Raw genomic sequence first — 24,994 nt, forward strand, 5'->3', positions numbered from 1 at the left:
ACTGTGTCAAAACGAGTTCAGCTTGCTAACACCAACACATTGTCACTTTAAGACTATTCTCATGTGCCATATGGGTGCCTTAATTTAATGATTGGAGATTGATTTTACGTACCTTACCTCTTCCAAACGGAAATTCTCGAAAAGAATCTAGGCCAGACTGCGTCATTCATCGCCACCACAGCCACAACCTATGTGTAACACAATGATGGATCTTGTCAATTTTCATAAAGTTCCAACATCGTACAAAGTCTATACTATATAAACTCAAATTCCACATTCTTGATCGCCTATACAACTATATATAATACATTGAGCTAAAGTTGGCAATATCAGTTGATGTACACTCTACGGACATTATAATGACATTATATGTATGTTTGGTTTACGAGCTTTTAATTTACACATAAAATGACACCACCGAAACTGATAACATTCAACCATTGTTCTTTATTTATTTTTGTAGCATTAACAAGATAATACTACTATAAATTAATTAATCGGGAAATGGGGAAAAGAAAAAGTCAAACAATGAAAGAAGATTCTAAGCCAATCAAGCTAGTGAACCATGTTAAAAGAATGAGGATTCTTTCAGATCCAGTCATTAAACACAAATTCTTGTTTGTGACGGCACATATCCGTCACTCTTGAGTGACGGATACCATTTTACCTCACAAAGTACCTACTTTTTCTCTCTCTGCAACACTATTCATGTGGTCCCCTTTCTCCACTAACCCATTTTGTTACCATTTTAACTCACAAATGATAATCCGTCACAAGGGAGACCAATTGGTCATTAAATGGGACAGGCTTAAGATTCTACTTAAGTTGGGACCCATTCTAGAATGATCAAATGAAAATTCCTCACGGTATTAGCCGTTGGATGAAAGAATCCATCTTCATTGGATGGATCATGGATGACCGATGATATCAACCGTTGACAAGGGCGGAGTCATGATTCACAGTTAAAAGGCGGAAAATCTCAGCGTGAGCAAACTGGTAATATTATAAGGTAAACTCAAAAAAGTCTGAAAATCCAAAGGAAATGAACGCACCTACTAACCCTCTAAATCCACCACTCCGTTGATCCAACTGATTGTAATCATGTAACAGAAAATAATGCTTAGACTAAATGGCATTAGGCCTTCGCTTTCACCAAATAAGCAACACTTCCATTTGGTTAATATCTCAATTAGTAGGCCTAATCTTATTTAAGAGCTTTTAAAATAACGACGACTTTTGACAAAAAATATTAATAAATTTTAGAGGGTCGTCAATCCTTGACAAAGATTAGGGGGTCGAAATTGAATTCAGAGGTCAGACTGGAACTTATACGAGACAATTACTATAAAACTTAAAACGGGTAGATCCTTTGTCATTTTGAAGTAAGACTTAATAATTAAAATAAACCATTACACCAATCAAAAGGCTGAGTCTTAGAGGATTTTTTTCCTACCCAATAAGTCATATTACTTATGAAGGAAGGTGATTCCAAAGAACAACTTGCTTTATGCTAAGAAATGGGAATAATATATTGTTTCAGTTTACATTTCCTTATGTTTTAAGGAAAGTTCAAACAAATAAACCAAAAATAATGGTTTATAAAGTCAGTTCAGTAGGTGAGAAAGAAAAGGCAGCAAAAGACACTTAAAGTTAATAATCTATCATCATGCTAAGGACAGGAAACTACAAACAAGAATTTGCAAACGGAAGCATTATTAAGTCTTACTCCATTTTAAGACGGATTAACCCGTCTTAAACAAGAAACTTTAAGACGGATACACCCGTCTTAAACAAGAATTTGAAATTTGTGCTAATCTTTTTATTTTTTGTATTGTATAGACCCTTTTTCTGATAATATAACCTACCCCACCTCAAACTCCTCTCAAACTCCATTTTTTATGGTCCCATGACAAATTGGAATAATATCTTCTGTATGAAGATATCATCAACTTATATATAATATGGTGTCAGATAAATTTAGCAAGGTCCCTTTTTGCTAGGACCCCATATCTTACGTTTACCACCCATAAGAGCAACCAGAAATACATGTTTGTCAACTTACTTGTAGTTCCATCAATTTTTTTATCATGCAGTAGTCTGCAGTAGCAGTAGATATCAATTCGCACGGCGGTATCCTTTGCATCAGTATAGCTCTTCGCGGATCCTTGTATTGTTTTGACCATGTCAGCTTCGCAGATGACATTGATCATACTGCTTAGCTTATCATTGAGCTGGTTTTCTGTATTTGGGTCTCCTGCAAGCCAACCAAGGCAGGAAATCAATCAGTATTTTCGGTTTGATGAGCAATCTGACAGTTGGGTACCAGTAGAACTGCCTTATAATCTGGTAACCTGTGTCAATGATAACTGTACTATTGTTGGTTCAATTCGCGAGGTAGAAGAAAAGAGAGTTGATGGTACAGAAGCAATAGGAGATGTCAATAATGGAAAGAAGGAAAAACAGAATTACAAAAGGCTGTTACCTGTAAGGAAGAGAATTTCTTTGACTAAAATGTCTGAGACTTCATTATGGATTACTGGTGAAAGTGGGTCGATTTATGAGAGATTCTGGAATGGTGTTCATTGGGTGATTGCTCCTCATGATTTGCCTTCTTCTATCGGACCTGCAATATCTGTTTTCATGGTCAATCAGACAATTCTTGCTCTTTCTGAAGGAGGACTTATTTATCAGGTGAAAAACTAAGTACCATTTTCCATGTTACATCAATACATCTTCAAACCCTTTTCCATGTTTTTCTGAAAAAAGAAATGACTGTCACATTTTCAGCTAAAAGTCCCATCGGAAAAAATAGGCACTAGGGTAGTGTCGTATACTCGTAAAGATGATATGATTAATGAATCTGTAGGTGTCTCTAAATGTTTCAGTTCCAGTGGTGCCAAAGGTTCGCTAATTTTTCGTTTTGGATTTGACGAAATAAAGTGAAAACCTCATTGAATGGCCGCACTTTGTTTTATTGTGAATGATTTTCATTCACTGCAAAATTTTACACATCCACCATGAGTCATAGAAAAACAATCTTGTGTTTATAACGCAAGGGTAAGACTGCGTAAGTAGGAGCCCACTTTATCTCGCTATCAGCTCTACTAGATGATCAACAAAATTGCTGAGTTATATTGTAAATGCACTCTCCCTTCTTGTAAGTGTTAAAAGTGTGTAAAACATATCAATTTCAGATGCAGTTGACAGAAAACTCGCAATTATTCTGGAGAGATTTTGCAGTGACCGTTGGACACAATGAAGTCACAGAACAAAAGCAGATTCAAGTGAAGTCAGGATTTGTTACAAATGATGGGGAGTGAGTAATTAGATTTTATTTTGCATCCCAAATGAGCATATCCACTTCCTAATAAAAAACTTACCAAGTTGAATCACTGATGACTTTGCGCTACCCCCAGGAGAATTTACTTCTGCACCAGGAATGGGTCTCTATTAGAACTTGTTGAAAATGATCCTCCAAGGTGAGCAACTGAATTTTGATTCTTAGAAAAGGTGTACGTCCACACGCAGGGCCAACTCAATGAGTTTGGTGGGAGCTCTGTGATAGAGTTAAAAATTAGACCATCATAACAATTTTTAAAATAGTTAAACAGAAGGGGAAAAAAAAGGTCGGAAACCACACCTCTCATTGAAATGTACGACAGCCTCTTTCAGTCACCGTAACATAACTCAGATAATTTAGTCCCCTTCAATTTGGAGGCCTTGTTATAAGAATCTAAGGGAACCTCTTGTTATGCGATCCTGCATCCATGAATTATGAATGATAAAATCAAGTTATTAGTTTACCTTAAATCCTGATAGTTTCGCTCAGAAATAAAAAGCTAGATAAAGAGATTTTTCTTACAGTATTCTGTTCTCTGATCGCAAGCAGATTGGAAAATCATGGCCACCCACCAGGCGCAGACGTAGCAGCAATAGCTGATGCCGGTACAATTAGACAGAACCTTGTATTCACAATCAGGTGAGCTCATTGAAAGCTTCTGTAACATTACTTGCAGTATAATTGAAGTTTTATACCGCCTGTAAAAGAAGTAAAGTTACCCCATTTTTGAAGGTCTAGTGTAGAAAAATGATGACTTTGACACTTTGTAACTTAGTTCGGCAGGAGAACTGTATGAGCATGATAAAAATACAAAACCGCCATGGAAGAAACACTTGAGGAAAGAAGGACTACCAGAAGATACATACTTGATACCATCAAAAGGTTGCATTGCTCAAGGTCTCTCAGGAGCTTCTTCAATTTCACTATTTCTGATAACCAAGGTGCCGTAACCAGAACATGATGCATAGCATTTGACTTGGTGATCATTGAATCAAGTCCTCCAATCCTCATTGCCTGAAAAGATTCTTAATTTATTTCCTATACATACAGGCGGGTAAGTTAATCGAAAGAAAATTGTACCGGAGGAAGTGGAAATGGATATTACATGGAAGTTCCGAGGATCAACTTCTGACATCAATCACACCTGTTTCAATGGAAGAACCCGGTGAGAAGTATTCATTGTTTCTAACAACATCAGCAGGCTCAATTCTGGAGTATCAAATGACAAAAGAGACAGGTAAACTGTCAGGGCAAACAGAACAAATGTTTATGGAAATCCTTAAATGACGAGTATGTTAATGTAACCATGTACATGCAATGTTCATAATAAGATGTAGCATGCACTAAAAGGAACATGGGATAAAAATCTCAATTTACCAAACAAAATGCTTCCTTTTCATCATCTATATCACAGTAGTACATTAAATCATTAGAAAGGTTACTTTGAAACTGATTAAGATAAAAAAAAATTTCCTCAAATCCCTCCAACACCCCTACATCAAAATCCTTGCGGAAAGGAAAGATTTGGAAGGAATTCACTTCCATCCTCTCCTCTTCCCTCCTACTATTGTATCCAAACAAAACTCTTATGGTCTTTGTGCGGCAACAGGAGTCTCACAAGAGAAACCAATAGGAGAGGCATGGGTGAATCATTTGCATCCACCGCATGCAAAAATAGCAAGAGGCATACCAGGCAAGTCATACCAGTTTGGCAGACTATTTTTCCCACTAGATGATGGTAGGCTGGCAGAACTCCATCTTTCGGGTTACGGAGGTGAAAATTCAGGACCCATTCATCAGGTAAACATCCGGAAAAAGGGGTTGCTTAAGTATGTTTGGTCTGTACATGATGTGCCTGAAAGTGAAGGATGGAATGCTGAGTATTGTACAGAACAACGTGGGCCCTTTAACTGCATGATGGGTGTAAAGGACGAAGCAACTGATTTGACCACCTCTAGGACAGTAACAAGAAGGCAGAAGGGATTGTCATATAACTACTTGATTCCAGACTCATCAAGTCTCAATTTAGGGAGAATGGAAAACGAACACAAGTTATCGGAAAAATTGGTCAATAGCAACTTCCGAATGAGAGTGATGCAAGGAGGTAGATCAATGTTTCTGGTAACAAATAGTGGCCTGAGTTTTGAATTTCTTTACAACAATGATGTCGGAGTGTGGTTGCGCCATGAGCACTCAACTCCTATGAATGGAGCAGTTGGAAGTTACAATGGAAGTTTATTCTTCATTGACATCCATGGAAGTCTACTAAGCAGAGAGAGGAGCAACAATGAGCTTCAATGGATAAACTGCACTGCTATGAACAAAGGAAGTCAAATAATTAGCGGTCCTCCATGGGATATCAAGAAAATCACAGCAAGTGACGCCCTCTATTTTGTCAGCAAGAATGGAAGGCTACTTCAGTTCACTGTAAGTTGTGAAGCATCAAAAACAATATGACTAGATCAAGCTAACCGTGATTTTTGTATTCTGATTACCCTAGTGTCTTTATGTAGTAAGTAAGGAGTTAAAATCCACGTCGAAGTTCATATTTGTAGACTAAAGTGTGCTGTTGTTTAGGTTGCCCAAAAGAATTTCAAATGGAGGGACTGCAAAAACCCTGGAAACACAAAGGTTGCAAGCATTGTGGACCAGAAAGTTCTAAGGGAGAAAGTAGTCTTTGTCACGGGAAGAAACGGAAAACTGTATCAGTACAATACATTATATAAACAATGGCACGAGCATTATCAGTCACATCATTTAATCCTGTCAAGATTACCGGGGACAGCAACAAGGCGATCAACATTATCTTTGAAAGGCTCTCTCTTCATGATTTCAGAAGATGGAGGACTGGTTGAGTATCACTGGAACTCGGTGGAAGGATGGATGTGGGTTGAACATGGGACACCACATGAAACTGTTAGATTTATAGGAGCACCAGGTCCAAGTTACGAGGGTCAGCAGTTGTTCTTAGTAGGTTCAAACGGGAAGGCTTATTTACGGTACTTGGATTGTGGGGAGTGGAAATGGAGAGACTGGGGTTACCCAGATACAGAGAATGCATCAGTTGACCAGGATAGACAGAATGATTCAAAGCATCAGAAAAGGGGTATAGGTGTCAATACAGGCGACTCTGATGATACAGATGACCTCAAACTAAGCAAAAATAACAGAATTTGCAATCCAAAGGTGAGATTAGATGAAATTATTGTGTTCAATTGAACATTTTGAACTGAAAAGTGAAAGCTGAACTGTTTAGTTTTATGCAGCTGTCGTCTACAAGACCAGTCCCTTCTGCAGAAGATAAAGTTATCTTTGAGCTCAGAGATGGCAGAGTAAGTGCTCTAATATACATGAAGTAGTGTTTCACACCTAAATTCATCCTTAATCCAACAATAATATCACCCCCACGTGCAATGGCTCCTGTAAATGACAAGAAAAGGGGGAATGTACTAATCAGCCTTGCCCCGGTGTTAATAACACAATGAGGTTGTTTCTAGATGACCCATAATGAAAATTGCATTGCATGAACAGAACGTAGTAAAATAAAATGCACACAGTTTAGAAAGTTATTTCATCATAATCCAAAACAAAAGAATAATGAGTCTTTCAGTCTCCACCCAAAATGCACCCTCAATATGACTAAGTTTTATACACGAATAACGAGTCCAGAACTCTTGTAATCATTTTACACATCTAAATGCATCAGTGAAAAAACTGAATAACCTCCCAGTATCATTTCTAAATGCTGAAAATTGTGATAACAGTTGGCAGAAATGTACCGAGTCAAGGACTTTGATTGGATATGGTCAAAGATCATTGCTACTCCAACAAGCAAATGCAGCGCAAATTTCTGGGCTACTGGAGTATCTTGAAGGTGCCTAACGCATAAAAAGAGTACAGAACAGATCTGCACAAAGCAGCAATAGATGCTCAAAAATATTAACATATAGTAGTACTGTACAATGGACATAGAAGAGCAACAATTCCAAGCCTTCTCTCAGTCTGAAATTGCAGGCTAAGATGAAACTGCAGAAGTCCGAAGTTACTTGGAGAAATGCTCGTAACACTGTAACATTAGCTGTTAGCACACATACACAAAAGGATACACAGATGTATATACAATTATACACAAACTGAAATATGTTAATAGATTTGAACCCGTAATGTATCAGTTAATCCTTGATATGACACTCGAGATCTCTGAGTGATTTACAGGGACATTTTTTGCATTATGCCATTGTTTCGAAACTTGGAAGAGTTACAAGATTAGTAGATTCCTGGATATTATATAGGGACTTCCAAATCCAGACTGATCCATCATGTTTAATAGGACCAAATGAGCAATGTGGCTAGAGATCAATAATCTGATGCATCATGCAGGATTGCAGGCACTAAATGCTCCTACATGGCAATAGTGAGCGCTAAAAATATTTGATCATGAAATATATCTTTCTAGAAGACTTACAAAGATACATACATAAAACCGGTAGAATGAAACAACACAGACAATATATGCAAGCATCAGTCTTCATCTACAATTGTCATATTAAATAAATGATGTGATTAAGCTTATTAGCACAAAGAAACCGTCTTTTACAGGTTACTACGAATGACTCATAATGAAAATTGTTTTCTAAAATGCGTCATAATTCTTTAGGACACCAAAGTGTCTGAAATATGCAATTCGACACCTTAACTCAAACCTTTATGTTGTTGCTTGTAACCAAGAGTATATATTTCCATCAATCTATCACTCTCAGTGAATAGTCAATGAATCAGAGGAAATTTAAACCAATAATTAACAATTAGTGGGACTTCCTTTGTTATTTCTCACAAGTCAAGCCTTAATACTTTTACTACAATCTTTTGGACAACACTTTTGATTATGTCAGCCTCTTTCTTTGAGACAATAAACAAATTCTGTCCCTTACCTTTCAACCCAAGAAAAAGATTAAAACCTAACAAAATCCACAAAAAAAAAGGGTTCAGCATCTTCTTCTTTCTCTTCCCCCTCTTCAATGGAGGATCCACTAGGAATAGGCCGGGTAGCATTCAACAACCTACCTAAAGACATCTTCTTCGACATATTTTCGAGAATTCCCCTGAAATCACTATATCGAATGCGTTGTGTTTGTCAGAAATGGCAATTCTTCCTAGATCTAGACCCAGAATTCAGAGGTTTTTATCATCAAAAACACAAAACAAGTCCAATATTGCTCTACAAAAACCAAAATACTGAAAATTCATCAACTCAGTTATCTTTTCACTACTTTGACAGTACCCAACTTCATCAGCTTTCGACCAATTTTCCCCAATCTATAACTTCAATACTGAACTGCAATGGCATTCTCTGTTTAATATCAAATTCCATAGTTCTTCTCTATGACCCCATCACAAAAAGAACCTCAAATCTTCCCATTTCATTAAATTTCAGTTCAACTTTATCCTGGGCATTCGGGTTTTCGCCTATTCGAAACATTTTCAAAGTCCTTCATTTCTACACCATTGAAATAAATGGTTCTGGAAATTATTGCAACGCAAAGCAGGTAATGTGTGAAATTATCACCGTCTCAAGTTCACATCTTGGGTTGAATTCTCAGAAACTTTGGAGATTTCTAGGATATTGCTCATATGATATATTGGGTAGAAAAGATAGTGCTTATGTTGATGGGAACATTTACTGGTTGATTGGCGCGACAAAGTCTAGCACAGAGTATATAAAGATCATGTCTTTTAATGTGGAAACAGAGAAATTTGGTGTGCTATGTTTCCCAGCAACATATGCAGATATATCAGTAGAATGCTTAAATTTAGTCGAAATCAAAGATAAACTATGTATGACAGATAGATTACCATGGGAGTCAACTATGAATGTGTGGATGATGATGGAAGAAGAAGAGGGTTTGGCAAACTTTTGGGTGCACAAGTACAGAATTGATCTTGGAGTTTTTCATCATGATGTGAAAATTTTGGGTCATTTGAACAAGATTAATAGCAATGCTTTCGAAAGCGAAGGAGAAATTTTGGTTAAACTTGGGGCATTAAGATATGGATTTTATGAGCTTGAGAGTGATGTATTCAGGAAATTGGTTGAAGACAACATGCCAGAATGGAGTTTGCAGCATATGGTAGAAAGGAAGATACTGTTATAAGCCGGCACAAATTCTTGTATGAGACGGTCTCGTATAATGTTAAGTGTACATCAGCGATGATGGTTCTTTTGGATTCCCTTTCTGGGAAGATTTTGTTTTTTAAGGAAAGAAAAGTGGAAGTGAAATAGAATAAGTTGAGGCATTTGGTTACCATTTTATTCTTTGTATCGTACGGAGTATTAATCAAAGATAAATAAATAATTGAGATTGAGGTAGTATAAACTCCTGATCTGGAGATGTAAGAGCTGATAATTATAATAAATTAGTGCCAGTATATTGGTTGTCTTTCTTACAAGTAATTTTCAGTCTTGACAAATTCAAGGTAATATTCCAAGTAACAAGGTGTTCTACAAATGGACTCTAAACACACTACGTTTCAAGTTCACCGCCAAAGGATGTAAAGACCATGCAATGACGGACTGATAGCTGAAGCAAACAAGTTTGGCGAAGAAGCTATGAACAAGAAACATCACAGCATTCACAAGGAAACAACTCTTACTGAATTACTGATTTAATGAAATACACGGAAATTCGCCCCAAGAGAACACGGTATCAGCTATCAAACATTGTAAACTAGGAATATTCAAAGGTCTCTAAATGCAGCTAGAACTAAGTTAATACAAGGAAAATATTTTACACAACAGTGAAAACCAGAAGCCGATCTTAAATTAAGGAGTCATGAAACTTCGGATCCAAAAATCAGCTCAATGCCCGATACTGATTTTAAAAAAAAAAACCCTCGACTCACATTCCTAGACTCGCACAAGGTAACTGAAGCTGGGAATAGAAACCAAGTGGCTAAAACCTCCTCTGAGGACTCCTAGAACGGCGACCACGAGGTGATCTGCATACAAAAAAAAAAAAAAAAAACTTATGATCCATGTGGTGTAGCAAAACATCTAGGGTAGGAAGCGCATCACTCTGACAAGATGGAAGGGGAAGAGGAAACGGGTCCTACATAAGCGGTGAGAGGAAAGAGTGAGAGACTGAACCCTTCACCCCTTGGAAAGAAAACAAAGCTAATCACTGCCACACTCAAACCCATAAGTAGGGCAACTCCCAACTACACAAGGTAAAGTGAAAGGCGGTTGCGAAATCAAAATACAATGGCTATAAAGAAGTAAGTCAATCTCTCTTTAACATATTAACATCCACACAGCACAACATACAACATCCACATCACCAGTGCCTCCAAAAACTGTTCCAACGGTTCAAAATAACTTCTAGACATTGACTATATCAAGTAACACTAGGGAATTTTTTTTTTATAATCTTATAGAAAATTCCTCCTTTCAAGATTCCAAATAAACATTTTGTTTTGCTATTTCTTTTCAAGCATGCACTCTTAAGCACCCGGAAACGATATTCAGCAGTTGGCTAATCTCCAGACACCCTACAGTTCATGAAGGCTTGTTCTCCATGGTGCCCAAAATAATCCTTTGAAAGTTAATGGCATCAATGAATTTAGTTAAAATAAACCATTCTAAAATCCAAGATGCACTTTTGGAGCAAACATTGAAAGTTTGGAATGTAAGTGTGGATGATGATGAGTCTGGAACTATTGGCATTAAACCACCCAAAGTTCGGATATTTTTGTCCCTTTTTCATGTCTACAATAAAGTTAACCCAGAGAAATTCGAGTAGAACAACTGAACAAATTACGTACACTCAAATAATCCCAGAATAAAAGGAAAAATGGAAAATTAAGTTCCAACTTCCAAGTAACATTGGTAATTTGGTATATGGATATAGTTACTAGTCTACTAATCAGTATTCCTGCACATGGGTGGTACCTTTTGCCACAAGGCACAAACCTTTCTAGTAGCTACACTGTTTAGATATCCAAACTCCCATACGTGAAGTATGGAACTGTCTACACATATAACAAACAAAACAGTACCCCTCTAATTTTCCTCACACCCCTTGTGCCATGGAGACAAACTGATACGTTAGAGCATATTCGCATCACAAACACACAAAAATCATCCACCAGTAAATTCCAGTCATCATGCAGACATCTAAAACTTGAGAGTATTACGTAAGAACTAAGAACTACAAACCTTCTTCTGTTGCCCTTCCTCTTGTGTGGGCCATTGCAGAAAGCCCAATCAACATTTATCGTATGATCAAGCATTATGGTACCATTCAACTTCTGAATAGCTTCTTGTGCTTCTTCAAACTGCTCATACTCAATCAGTGCATATCCCTGCAAATAAATATGCCATCAAGCGAGAGCAATACAGTTCATCATTTCAATGTGGGGAAAGAATCCAACAAACAAGCAACAATAAAACGAAATTCAAAATCGCATGCCTTGGGCGCACACAATAACAAGGTTCGGCACACTTTAAATGTGCCTTGTAGTTAAGGTGTAGCCGACGTCTGGCAAAGCGCACCACTATGCAAATTACACATTTTTTATTAAAGTTATTATATTATGCCCTTCTCTTAACCCCATTATCCCTAGCTAATAAATACCCTTTAGATGACTTTTAATTGAAACAAGGTATTTTTGCACAAAAAATTCTTTCGTAAAACAAACTTGTTCGCATACAGTGTGCCTTGGGTCTATGACACACGTGCATTGCACCTTGGTGCGCCTTGAGCCTTTTAAAACAAAGATTAGAACCTTCCGACTAGATTTTTCAACAATGGTCAGTATTCTTCACTGATTGTCACTAAATGTATTTCAACCTCCCTATACATAAATACATCCAATCCACACTTACAATTCAGCTGCAATAGATTTGCATATACAATTATTGAACCTGTAACAAATTTATTCACATGTTCTCAGACAAATAGAGTGGGCATAACACTATGGAGATCTTAATACTGCAATTGCGGATGTCTGTTAAGGTGTCATATGTCCGCAGTCTATGACATGCAACACGAAATTCCCCACCCCCAATGGATCACGAGAACAGGACAAGAATCAGTTGCTTTTGAAATTAATCACACTCAAAAGTCTGGAACCACTTGCGACTTCTTCTAACCGCTGAGGTTCAGAAAAACATAGGAAATGAAGTAGCAGAAACGGTAGACAGAAAATGAAAATACCTTCACAAACCCAGTACGACGATCCAAATTCAGATGCAGATTTTTCAGCTGACCAAACTCTCCAAAGACATTATGAAGATCCTCCTCTTGTGCTTCTTCGTGTACTCCTGTGATGAGAATAATCCAGCCTTCAATTGCTGCAGTACATTGATCAATATCATTAGTTATTCTGCACACACACATCGTAATCAAATAAACAGATTTGGATGCTTTATGCAAATGGCAACATGAACCATTTCAATTAAATCAATTTCGACGCCCTAATCTACAACTAGAGAACTCCTCAATGACATCATCAACCTTCCATTCCTTCCCTTCTTTCTTCACCAAGTATTGGAATCGTGTCAAATTGCGAAAAGTCTGACAAATTTCACATATCGTGTCCTTTCAACACACGACACGCCAGTGATTTGCCTCGTTGAATTAACTATGACTAGCACTTATTAGTAATTAGTATGTATTTGCTTACTCCATCTGAAACCCAAGAACAAGAGATTACAAAGGATAAATTTCAATAAGAAAGACTATATCTACTTCTCTAGTGCTCTATGAAAACACTGAGCACCCCCTGCACTAATCAATCATAATTCATAAAAACTGATCACATGTCCACCAAAACAAAAGCCTCAATAAACCACCAAACAGCAGCAATATTGTGCACAAGTAACCTCCAAACATGCTGTTTCTCACTTTAATATCAAAAGGGCAGCCTTCCAACACCACACTGTACATCATAGTCCTTTCTGTGCATGTTTTGCAGGATCAGAAAAAAGGTTCTAAAGGAGCGAAGGCTAAAAGTCAATCATCATATTACAGGCTCCCATCCTGAACAGTTACTTCTACTGACAAACTCATTTCCTCGAAACATGTACTATGAGATAGACTACTAAAAAAAGATAATGCTTAACAGTCAAATCATCAAATAATAGCCTCAAATCCTACTAGGAGCACAAGCTAACCTGCTAGTCCGTGCAAAGCAACAACATCTTAGTCTATCATCTTACGAAAACATTAACCTAATTTCCTGTAATCTACATTCCTTACAGAGAAAAAGAACTCCGATTACAATACCAAAACTAATAATCAGTTTGAATCCAAATAAATTCTCTCATCTCATCTCATCTATCCTCCAAATGAGCTGAAAGCGGTAACAGAAACCAAATTGAATGGCCTACAACTTAACAACCAATTCTAACCTAAAACAAGATCTAGAGTAATTCAGTAAACACACATATACGCAACCAATGCTTATATTTCATTTAGCTCTCGTAACTCTCCCAAAATCAGGCAGTTAAACTTAAACACGCACCAAAATCCCGTACTTGGATTAATCAGGAAGACTCAACAATAGCTCGGTAAAACCAGTGACATAAGGGGTTCACTCACGCTAGACAATGAAAATTTTGAAAGCTTTAGGTAAAATTTTCAAATATATTTCTGATTCACCAAATTATTCAATTACTAATTCGTCATTTTTCGCCTCCGATAACTAAAAATACTGGTTATGCTTCTGGCTAAAACACAAATAATCAATTCGGATGTGAACAAAACCCTAACTTTCAAGTTTCAAAATCCATATCATCAATAGCGAGCACAATTTTAATCAAAGGCAAGCAAATTACTAAGACGGAAAGAGAGAACATCGACAGCTAGCGAAACGGTATTTCTAACGAACAAGATTTAAAATAAAGGTAAACAAATGACTGAGACGAAGACGAGAGAACACTAACAGCAAGCGTGCGAAAAAAACGGTAATTTTAGCGAGCAGGAATTAAAATAAAGGTAAACAAATGACTGAGACGGAGCGGAGAGAACACTAACAGCAAGCGTGCGAAAAAGCGGTAATTTTAGCTAGCAGGAATTAAAATAAAGGTAAACAAATGACTGAGACGGAGACGAGAGAACACTAACAGCAAGCGTGCGAAAAAAAACGGTAAGCAGGAATTAAAATAAAGGTAAACAAATTACTGAGACGGAGAAAGAGAATACTGACAGCGAGCAGGACCAGGACCGCCATTGGAAACAAGAGAATCAAAGTCAGGAGCAGTCAAACGAGAGTTGCGTTCGGCATCGGGTTCTTGACGGAAACCGCGGCCTTTAGTTTTGATAGCAGCGGCGGAGGTGACGGCGGACCGGATACGAGGAACAGCAGCGCGTGGAGAGGCGTCCGCGTCAACTTCGGCGTCTTCGTCCATGAGATCGTCTTCTTCCGGCTCGAAGTCTACTGCTTCAATGTCTGCTGCCGCCATTGTTTTACGAGTTCGAATTGATTTTTCGAGGTTTGGTTTTTCTCTCTTGTTTATGTTTTTTTGAAGGAGGTCTGGAAGGAAGGGTGAATTAGGGAGGTGGTGTTTTATGTGGGGAGTATTGGTTTGATGTTGGGCCAAGTGGGTGGGCTAATATGAAGACCATTAGTTGGGCCTTTCTAGTAGGGTGGCCCATTATCTTACTTTCTACGACTTGGCAAACGGGTCAACCGTGTCGGGTTCAGATAAGGGGTGGTCATCGGGCTGGCCGGGGCTATGGGGCGGGATGGGGATGAGGAGTAGGAGCCCTGGCACGAGGCTATTTTTCTTCAGTGTGGGGGTGTCTCGGGCTGGGTTTCGAAATTAGTGGCCCGAGCATGGCCCACTGAGTGGCGGGCTTGGCCGGCTTTATTTTTTATTTTTTGGTGTTGGGGTCGAGCCGGGTCAAGGGAAAGGTGGCAATGGCCCGGCTCGATAGGGGACCCGGGCCAGCACACAAGTTGAATATACTGGGCTATATCAAGTCGAGTTGGCCAACATTGTTGTAGCTCTATATTTGGGTTGAGTCAGTTCAGGCAGAATCATTTTAAGTTTAAAATAGTTTGGGTTGGATTAAGTCATTTCCCGATAACCAACCTCTCAAAAAACTCTCTCTAAAAAACTATAGCCTCCATCAAATTATACAGGGGCTCCCATCTATTATCAATCGATCGATGGTAAGCCCCAAAATTGTTTCAAATTTTAATCAATAGTATGCATACCTATCTTCTATTCAATAAAAGTCTCCCTTTTGGTGAGAATCGTTTTTCTGTCCCTTATTTCGGGGGTTTTCCATTTATTCGTGGTTTTAGTTTCATCAGTAATATAGTCAAGAGTAGTTCGTTGATGGTTTGCAGCGTGTTCTTTCAAAGGGTAAAAGTGATTTGTCAACGATCTTTGGAACCAGTTAGAGGTAAATTATATCTCATAAATCAAACGAAGGATCCCCTCAAAAGCTACATGAAGATAGCGATAATAGGACGAGCCGAATTAATCGAGATCTTTGTTTTGAGATCCCTAGTTTATAAGAAAATTATTTTTCTTTGGTTTCCATTAGATTTGTTTTCGATTATGCTTATTCTTTGTAAGTGTCGTATGACGTTCTATTAATGAATTGTTCTTTTCTCAAAAAAAAAAATAAAAAAATAATGGTCCGTCTACAAAGATAAATATTCGGGTTGAGTCATATTAACTAGGGTTAATTTCAATTGCGGGCTAACCTTGTGGGTTAAGAAGAGGACAACTACGTTTCTTTAATTAAGATGGCCCTATTAGAGCATCCTGAGATGCTCTTATCTTGCTTTCTATCTGAAGTTCCCAGGCTCAAATCTCTGATTAAGTTAAAACCAATCCCCTATCAGTTAATTTAAGTACTTATGAATATATATATTTGTAATTTAGTAAAAAAAACCCGATAAATTTAAGCACATTAGCCAGCTGGCCAATTATTCAATCCCCGTGAAGTTGATGAAGATGACAAGTTAAGCAAGGAGCCCATAGTCTCGCTATCACATAATACAACAGATTATGCCTAACTGTTTAGGACTAATAACTTCATCTTGGAATGTTGGTTGTTTCAATCCATCGTAATTGACGCTTAATTGCCATACAATTCCAGCCGAGTATCGTAGTCTACTTGCACACATTTTTGTACTTTAGTTATTCACTAATCACTATGACACTATTTATGCAGTGACGTAGCCAGAAAATTTGATTAGTGGGATCTTAATATATGTAAATTTAATAACCACCTACAAAATAGAGGGATCTTACGTAGTTAAAAATCAATACAATCGTACATATGCTGGCATATGATACAGTAATCTACAAAAATCTGTGGGATCTCAACCATTGCTCATAAGGTGGCTACGCCATTGTATCTATGTGTCTTATGCATCGAAATTAAGTTAGGTGGTTAACGTGTACCTTAAAGATATACGTTGGATAAAATATAAGCTGAATATGATACCGAGTTAGTGAGCCATAAATCATACTCCGTAACACCTATAAACTCAATAGTCAATTCTAGGGGTGTTAATGAGACGAGACAACTCGCGAGCTATTCGAGATCGGCTCGGTCAAAGCTCGGCTCGGGCTCAGACTCGGCTCGAAAGCTTAACGAGTCAAGCCGAGCAAAGGCTGGCTCGACTCGAAAAACTCGCGAGCAGCTCGAATTTGTGTGATTACATAAGATATTACTGATATTTTATAAAAAATATTTTATCATAATTATATTTTTGTATCACACATATCAAATGACTCGCTGATTTGCCAAATATTTTTACATATAACCCCTTGAGCCTTATTATTGAAAACTAGTTTTGAAACCCGTGAAAAATCACGGGTCCTATACAATTTCCTTTTTTTATTAATACTACTTGTATAAAATATATTTTGATTTGAAAACATTGCAGACGATAAAATAGGATGTAAATAATGAGATTTAACATACTAACACGGTAATATAAACAATAATAATAATAATATGAGATTAGTGGGGAATAGAGGCATTGCATTTGTCGTTAAAATGTGGGTCTTTGTAAAAGATACAAAAAAAAAATCTAATCATGAGTAACTCTTCTTCACCTCTATTAACAACCTAGTAAATTAATGGGATTTAGGCATTTAATAGAGAGTTTTTTTAATGTATATGTTGAACGGATGACGATGCTCATTGCTCTGATGATTCATAATTTATGTTAACTCGTAAATTCAGTAATGATTTGCATTCTCAATTCATCATACTCAAATTAAATAGTCTAATTACATGTATATAGACATAAGTTGTTTATATAGAAATCAATGATTAATACTTATACATGGGTTTGTATTATGTAACTTCAAAATATGGTGCTCCGGAGATTGAGGAGTTTCTTAACCGTCAATTTACCAACGGCGGTCAAGTTTTTCTCCTTCAATAGCTAAAAGAAAAATAGCCTAACAAAGTGAATGAAGTAAGACTAATATAGTAATTGAATACATTGAATACGTGTGTCTCCATTTCAAATTTAATTATCATTTGATGGTTTTTTTTCTCTTGTAAGAATTATCCGTCAATGTTGTGTCGATACTATCACTACAACTAAAAGGCCAAGAATAACTAATAGGCTAAAACCTTAGCATAATTATTGGAACAAAAATACATAGGCTAATATCAATTAAAATAAATGACATAAAAATACATCCTCAATATGGTGATTACTCCATTCAAGAGCTTCATATTTGATCATCCATATGAACACATCCTCCAACATCAACTATCGTGTTAACTGATATTGAACTAATATCTGAAATAAAAAAATTGATAATTCTTAAATTGTGTTCTGTACTCACCGATTGTCATGTATTAATAATTAAAATAGAAAAATCTCCCAAAAAAAGAAATTCCAAGAAAAAAATGAGAAACATCATGCTACCTCTTAAAAAATCCACATATTTGTCGACTGTCATTTGCACGTATTGATCTCCAAGTATGTCATGCTCCTGAAAATTCAATCAATTGTAAAAATTAGTATTATGCCAAAATCAATTGTACATGAAATACAAAATTGTATAAGATATACCGAGTATATGTAAAATATTATCAAATGAGTTTTGTATTAATAATTAAAATAGAAAAATCTCCCAAAAAAAAATTCCAAGGAAAAAAAATGAGAAACATCATCCTCTTAAAAAAATCCCCATACTTGTCGATTGTCATTTGCACGTATTGATCTCCAAGTATGTCATGCTGCTGAAAATTCAATCAATTGTACAAATTAGTATTATGCCAAAATCAACTGTACACGAAATACAAAATTGCATAAGATATACCGAGTATATTTAAAATATTATCAAATGAGTTTGACCAATATAGTAAAATCTTATCATGGAAAAGAGAACATGAGAAAAACGAATTAGTTGTAGGTTGATAAAAAATTATAATAAAAATGCATTCTATTGTTGTTGTGCTCATGGAATAAACATTATCATCTCAAAAAAAAATCTTTGTAGTAATTAATAAGTCATAATATCATCAAAGTTTAAGGTAAACTAAAAATATGAATCATTATAAAGAAACTTGGGAAATGAGTTATGGAGAAAGAAGATGAAAAGTATGGTTAAATGCTTGTGGTGAATTGAATAAAGAATTGAAGTGGAAGAAGATAAAAAGTTATTGTCTTCTTTAATTTTTTATAATATTGTAATTGTAAGAATAAATATTAGGGGACATAAAAGAAAATAATTATGATGATGAGACTTGTAATATGACTTCTTGAAATCATGTTGTTATATCACATGTCATTTAAAAATGTACTCAATGTTAGTCTTTTTATACTATTTATTATATAGATTTTAAAGAAATAAATAAATGTATACTTTAATTTTATGAATTTGTGTTAATATGAAAAAATTTAACCGATTCACTAACATCTATGTTCTCTTCCAAAATTTTCAATTAAAATGTGAAATATAATTGTAAATTATGAAACTTTTATGTGAATTTTGGTAAGTTACATCTTTTTTTGGTTTTTTTAGCTTATCAAATCATAAATATATACATTTAATTTAAGAATATTAATGATGTCTTTTGATTTTCTTTATTTTTATGTTACACAATATGTAAAGACATTTTTGTAAGGACTTTTAGTAATCATTTATTTTTTTTATAAGAATTATATCAAATAACCAATAATCTAATAATAATTAATAAATAATTAAATAATCAATAAAAATTAATAGAAATTAATGGGGTATAAAATACTAAATGGTAATGCCATGTGAAATTAAATTAAATGCTTTAATCTAACATATTAACTATATTGTATAGATATACTTAAGTATTTATAGAATTTGTTTGTAAATTACTTAATTTATATAAATATTTTCTTATCCATATATTTTATATTTTCCAAAACCTTACCCTTTACGTGAAATAATTTCATGAACTAAATACACGGTATTATTACCCTTTTAAAATTCTATTATTAGAGTTTAATTTCACTTAAGTATTTACAGAATTTGTTTATAAATTACTTAAATTAAATAAATATTTTATTTTCCATATATTTTATATTCCTAAGAAAATATTTTATATGATCTTTAATACTCAATTGTCGATTAAGTAGTTCCGTAAAACATCTTCTATATACAAAAAAGTTATAGTAACAACAATAGTGAATTAATGCCTTAAAAAAAAGTCATGAATTAGTGATAATACAAATTTTGTTTTTCAACTTCATTTATTCATCTTCGTTCTTAATTTCTTATGTATTCAGTTTTTTTTTATTTCTTATACATATAATACTACTCCATATGAAATATTTTGAAATTATCAACTTATAATTAATGTGTATTTTTTTATTGTATTTTTTTTAGTTATTAAATTTAAAGCTAATGGAATATTGATGGATTTTTAAAGGAAATAAGTATTTTAAATTAATGCAATATAATAATTAATTGGATAATCCATGTCATATTAGTTTGCCAAGTCACATTGTTACGTGGCTTTTTTTTCATCCATGTGGCATTGTCTACGTGGCATTTTTAGGCTAGCCTTTTAATAGTATTGTATAGATATCGAAAGAAAAAAAATAAAAAAAAATAAACAGTTTTATATAGGCTCGATTTGGGCTCGAGTTTGGCTCGAGCTCGCGTTAAAGCTCGCATGCTTTATAACGAGCACATTTTTTTCAAGCTCGGGTAAGCTCGAGAACGGATCGAGCTCGAGTTTTGATTCTTGAGCACACGCCGAGCAAGGATAAGCTCGGGCTCGGCTCGGCTCGTTAGCACCCCTAGACTCAATTCTCAGATTATTGAAAAAACTATTGATACTTTTTTAGTAAGGATGGCGATAGGGCGCCACCGTAATTAAAGAAAAGTAAAAATAGAAAAATAAAGTATTAGTTTTCGTTTTGCGCCAAACTTTTAAAGGTGGGTATGTCATTTTATATTTATTGAATTAAAATGAACTATAACTAAATTAAAATTAATATACTCTACATATCATTTTACACCAAACCTTATTTACACTAAATTATCATCATCATTAGTTACGATTTTTCATTATTGTATTTTAAATTTTATCCACCTGGTTCGTTATTCATCTACCAGACCGGGCACAAAAGAAAAAATACAATATGATGCATTGATGAAGAAGGTACTGAAATTAATTACGGAATTTTGATATGTGACAAATGGTTCTCTTAATTTAATCTTTGTACACGAACATGAATCAAATAAAAGCTCGAGTTTCGATCCACTACCTTACCCGTGATTCCATTCGATGAACTATAATACTTATACCCAGTGCTTTACGAGTTTCCATGATTCATGAAGGCATGAATTAACTGTATGTCTTATTGTCTCATCATTTACTTGATAAACAAATGCACTGGAAAGACACCATATATAATAGTATACACAAATAACACTATCTTGTTTGTTGTAACAATCCACCTCAAAAAGTGGCAAGACTCAAGGAAAATCCTAGTTAATTTTTCGTTTTTAAATTCCTAAACTACCCTTCTCTACTATTTAGTTTGAAATTTAAATTTAAAGAGAAGGAAATGAAAATAACTAGGTAATTTACTATAATATCCTCGGTGGCGCCCAATTTAAATATTACCCGGTGTCGCTATCTCATTTTTCTTTTAGTAACATAACAAAATCTTCATTTTTCAAATCCAATTTGCATACAACAATTTTTCATAAAGGCAACAATATTTTAATTTTAACTATTGATATCCGTAGGATTTCTTGTACACGTAAGATAAACAAGTCCGTCTTTATTTTATAGTGAATACATTATAATGTATTATCGAGTATATATTCGTATATAGTCAAATTACGTCTATTTAATATTTCGTTTATTCATTTCATTTTCATAAATTATTCTAAAATCTCCCACAGATTTTGAACAAACCTATGAAAACGAAATAAACAAAAGAATACTTGGTATCTTTAGTCGGTTATAGTCTACGAGCCGAAGTTGAGTTGGCCGTACTTAGGCTGCTGATCAGGCGTGAAAAGCCCAAAATTCTGCTCAGTCGCTGCACCAGTCTTCTGATTTTCATCAAACATAGCAAACAAGTACGTCTCAATCTGTCCTGGTTTCAAAGGCGTCCCATTTTTAACATGGTTAATCAAGTTGTTATAGTAAGTCCCGGCATTGCTAGCTGTCGCGCTATCTCCACCATCCGAAGGCCACCCGCTCTCTGACACAACAATAGGTATATTCTGCCCACCAGCCTTAGCTAAGGCCGCATACACCGCGTCCACTAGCGCATCGAACAAGTTTTGGTATGGTAACCCGTTACCACCGTCATTTACCACGGTCCCAGGGGCCGTAAATAATGCGTAGTTTAATTGAATATCTTTTTCATCACCAACGTAAGAAATATACGGGTAAATGTTAGCTAATAACGGTGACCCGTTACTATTTAGGAAATTTACTATTGGGCCCATGAACGATATATCCTTAAATGTACTCATAGAGGGTGGGAACGAGTTTACAATAAATGCAGAGTATATCGCGGTAGAAACTTTAATTTGACCTCCTAAATTGGCTGTGTTAAGGGCATTTTGGATATTTTGCATGGCGGGTAGGACGAATGGTTTATAGGAGTCTTGGACTTCGTTCCCTACCGCGATATAGCGAATGGAAGACGCGAATGGCGCGACGTTGTTTTGGACCCATTGATTTGCTTGGGATGGATCATTAGCTATATTTTGGAGTTGGTCATTAGGGATGTCTAAGAGAAGTTGTATGCCTGAACCTTGTAATGCTTGAAGAGCCGATTGATCTGGATCGTACAATCGCATTAATCCGATACCGTTGGATTTGTAGAGGTTCACTACTTGTTGCTCTGATGGTAAGTTGTTGCCGTTCCTTCCATAACATACTCCAATTTGTGCTTCTGCATGCAATAATAATAATAATCATTCAGTTAGTATTAAGGAAACTTTTTTCGAACTATTCTGTGTTTTGAACTGATTATAGATTTTACGTAGTTTACCTGAATAACAACTTACGAGTATATTACACAAACAAATTAAAAACTTTATGCGACAAGTGAGCTAGACTTAAGAATTGTTTAGAGAGAATCGATTAAGATTGAAATTTTGATTATTAATTATACTGTGTTTTGAACAAAACTGATTTTAGATTTTAAGTAGTAGTTCGATCACCTATCAAAAGTTTAAAAGGACTTGCGAGTATATATACGACACATACATTCAAAAATGATACGCGACAAATTAAATGAACTAGACTTAAGAGTAAAAGACTAATGATAAATGTAGGTTGTTTAGAGAGAATCGATTAAGATTGAAACTTTGATTATATAATTAATTTCGAGTATATATGTATTAGGTTTTCAAATCGTATTTATTTTACATAGTTCAGTGTACATAATTACAATAACTTGCGGAGTAATAAAGAACTCCGTATTTTGAAATTTATTTGTTCGACACAGATCAATAAAGATATAAATTATATACCTGCCGAGTGTAGGGCAAATGTTAACAATAATGCCAAGACCACCATGGTGACGAGAAACGGAACACAACAATGGCTAGCCATGTCGAAATTCAGACAAATTGTTAATGAAATATTTGAGTGATAATTTTGAAGTCCTTTAAATCGTCCTTTATATAGAGGTTTAATTGCGAAGTAGAAGTGTTGAGCAACACTATAGAAGAGAGACTTCAATTAACGGGTCAATTACTCTTAAGACTTGTTGTGCATTAATTTTTCCACATAAAAATGTTGGTTATAATGGTTCGTGAACGTACAATAATATGGACCCTTTTGTTGCATTAATTTCAATTTGCAACAAGTAGCATTCCCATTAGTATACTAGTCTGATTTTACGCGAAAATTCTCATTTTAGACGGTATTAACTTATGTGTTTGACGAAAAAGTCACCATTTAATAAAAATTGTCAAAAATTTTTACATTAAACTTAATTATGATAATTTTTTATCAAAAAATGTTTACATTTTTATCGTAAGATCAGATAACCATATTATACCCGTCTTAACTTAAGATGGATACCACCGCCTGAAATGAGACTTGCTGGTTTTTGAGAGTGGACGACTTTGATTAAGGTTGTTGAGCATTACATGCATTGAGCTCATTTAATTGATAATCAATTCTTGTAAGCATAACCATCTATTTATATAGTAAAACGGATTTTAGACGGATAGATTTGATCATGCAAGGTGATTGGTAATTAATTGTTGCAAGCATGATTATCCATTCTTTACGTTTGATCATAGGTATTAAGCTGAGCCGAATGCCTTTCAATTTACACAAATTTTAATCACCAATTTTCATTGAAGACTGATACTTTTTGTCATAAACTGAAGACGGGCCAAATGTTATAGTTTAGAAAATTGTTATGATAACTTTTTATCTAAAAATGATTAAATTTTTATTTTAAATGGGTTATATTTAATCTCGTCTTCAGCTTGTGATGAGATGATTCTTCTAATTTCTAGGGTACGGAAGTCTACAATGTTGTTATTTTTCCAAGTTGTGTGTTAGTTAGGTAATCACTAGTGTACTGGCCTAGTGACTACTAGTCTTGTGGTCGATTCTCCGTGTTGAATTTTCCTTCAATAACGTTAAGATTGTGCCCCTAATTTGGATTTGTTTGAAATATGTAATGTTAATGTTAGGCCGGCCTTCTTCATCATACGGAGTATCTTTGATCGGGAGAGTTTGTTGGACCATATAAATATATATCCTTGTATTTTGATAATGACAAGTATGTCTTATAATTGCTTTTTCATCATTGTTTGTAATCGTTTATTTAGTCTTGATTAGATTGAATATGATAAATAAGTAAAGTTATAGGTGTTTGATCTATAACTTTAAAGATTTGTGAAAAAAAGATGAAGCAATATAATGTTATAGGTGTTTGATCTATAACTTTGAAGATTCATAAAGCAATGTTATACTCCGTAGCTATTTCAACTACAACTTTGGTAATCACTTGATAATGGTATTTTTAGATGAAGAGATTGTTATTCGGGTAGAGCAGTAACAATGAAAAAGAGATCAGAAATACCGAACGAGATTAGTAGTGACGTGGAAGAGAACCACTGCCTTGAAAACTATTTCCGGTACGACCGTGGCGGCGATCAGCAAATGACCGGTAGTTCCCCAAGGA

At 35.2% G+C, this 24,994-nt stretch overlaps 4 protein-coding genes and 2 long non-coding RNA genes across 8 annotated transcripts; 2 read left to right on the plus strand and 4 right to left on the minus strand.

Annotated features, from left to right (window-relative positions):
* Positions 1–1,626: 1,626 nt before the first annotated feature.
* On the plus strand, positions 1,627–7,553 carry LOC141619286 (uncharacterized). Its single transcript, XM_074436315.1, has 10 exons — positions 1,627–2,691; positions 3,195–3,316; positions 3,417–3,479; positions 3,890–3,979; positions 4,116–4,281; positions 4,391–4,577; positions 4,950–5,767; positions 5,918–6,526; positions 6,607–6,672; positions 7,105–7,553. Exons 1-10 carry the CDS (start codon positions 2,182–2,184, stop codon positions 7,210–7,212), a joined length of 2,739 nt encoding a protein of 912 aa, XP_074292416.1. The 5' UTR covers positions 1,627–2,181; the 3' UTR covers positions 7,213–7,553.
* Positions 2,516–3,468, minus strand: LOC141619290 (uncharacterized). Its single transcript, XR_012531655.1, has 3 exons — positions 3,381–3,468; positions 2,708–2,756; positions 2,516–2,623 (listed from the first exon to the last, which is right to left on the minus strand). It is a non-coding gene; the product is annotated as an uncharacterized LOC141619290 (long non-coding RNA).
* On the minus strand, positions 5,457–14,891 carry LOC141619289 (RNA-binding protein Y14-like). Of its 3 annotated transcripts, none has more exons than XR_012531652.1 (5): positions 14,546–14,891; positions 12,553–12,689; positions 11,553–11,698; positions 7,120–7,247; positions 5,457–5,654 (listed from the first exon to the last, which is right to left on the minus strand). XR_012531652.1 is itself a non-coding variant. In XM_074436317.1 (4 exons), exons 1-4 carry the CDS (start codon positions 14,799–14,801, stop codon positions 10,291–10,293), a joined length of 585 nt encoding a protein of 194 aa, XP_074292418.1. In that variant the 5' UTR covers positions 14,802–14,890; the 3' UTR covers positions 9,970–10,290. The 3 variants fall into 3 exon arrangements, 1 of the variants encoding a protein (XP_074292418.1); XR_012531653.1 differs by lacking the exon at positions 5,457–5,654 and adding an exon at positions 6,541–6,760; XM_074436317.1 differs by lacking the exons at positions 5,457–5,654; positions 7,120–7,247 and adding an exon at positions 9,970–10,336 and having other exon boundaries at positions 14,546–14,890.
* LOC141619288 (F-box protein At3g07870-like) lies at positions 8,252–9,589 on the plus strand. Its single transcript, XM_074436316.1, has one exon. It carries the CDS (start codon positions 8,359–8,361, stop codon positions 9,490–9,492), a length of 1,134 nt encoding a protein of 377 aa, XP_074292417.1. The 5' UTR covers positions 8,252–8,358; the 3' UTR covers positions 9,493–9,589.
* A 3,144-nt stretch (positions 14,892–18,035) lies between the features above and the next one.
* Positions 18,036–18,700, minus strand: LOC141622598 (uncharacterized). The gene is made up of 3 exons (XR_012533030.1): positions 18,524–18,700; positions 18,254–18,320; positions 18,036–18,124 (listed from the first exon to the last, which is right to left on the minus strand). It is a non-coding gene; the product is annotated as an uncharacterized LOC141622598 (long non-coding RNA).
* A 2,889-nt stretch (positions 18,701–21,589) lies between these two features.
* LOC141622599 (glucan endo-1,3-beta-glucosidase-like) lies at positions 21,590–23,423 on the minus strand. The gene is made up of 2 exons (XM_074438620.1): positions 23,319–23,423; positions 21,590–22,735 (listed from the first exon to the last, which is right to left on the minus strand). Exons 1-2 carry the CDS (start codon positions 23,398–23,400, stop codon positions 21,795–21,797), a joined length of 1,023 nt encoding a protein of 340 aa, XP_074294721.1. The 5' UTR covers positions 23,401–23,423; the 3' UTR covers positions 21,590–21,794.
* Between the last annotated feature and the right edge of the window lie 1,571 nt (positions 23,424–24,994).

This window comes from Silene latifolia, chromosome X, assembly GCF_048544455.1.
Source record: "Silene latifolia isolate original U9 population chromosome X, ASM4854445v1, whole genome shotgun sequence".
NCBI lineage: Eukaryota > Viridiplantae > Streptophyta > Magnoliopsida > Caryophyllales > Caryophyllaceae > Silene > Silene latifolia.

Excerpts from the sequence above, each read along its gene's own strand:
- LOC141619286 (XM_074436315.1), top strand. The coding sequence starts at position 2,182 with ATGTCAGCTTCGCAGATGACATTGATCATACTGCTTAGCTTATCATTG. Across the intron at positions 3,480-3,889 it reads GTTGAAAATGATCCTCCAAG|ATTGGAAAATCATGGCCACC; the intron begins GTGAGCAACTGA and ends GATCGCAAGCAG. Across the intron at positions 4,282-4,390 it reads CACTATTTCTGATAACCAAG|GCGGGTAAGTTAATCGAAAG; the intron begins GTGCCGTAACCA and ends CTATACATACAG.
- LOC141622599 (XM_074438620.1), bottom strand. The coding sequence starts at position 23,400 with ATGGCTAGCCATTGTTGTGTTCCGTTTCTCGTCACCATGGTGGTCTTG. Across the intron at positions 22,736-23,318 it reads ATTTGCCCTACACTCGGCAG|AAGCACAAATTGGAGTATGT; the intron begins GTATATAATTTA and ends TATTGCATGCAG.
- LOC141619289 (XM_074436317.1), bottom strand. The coding sequence starts at position 14,801 with ATGGCGGCAGCAGACATTGAAGCAGTAGACTTCGAGCCGGAAGAAGAC. Across the intron at positions 12,690-14,545 it reads CGGTCCTGGTCCTGCTCGCT|CAATTGAAGGCTGGATTATT; the intron begins GTCAGTATTCTC and ends AATGTACTGCAG. Across the intron at positions 10,337-11,552 it reads AGGAAGGGCAACAGAAGAAG|ATCACCTCGTGGTCGCCGTT; the intron begins GTTTGTAGTTCT and ends TTTTGTATGCAG.
- LOC141619288 (XM_074436316.1), top strand. The coding sequence starts at position 8,359 with ATGGAGGATCCACTAGGAATAGGCCGGGTAGCATTCAACAACCTACCT.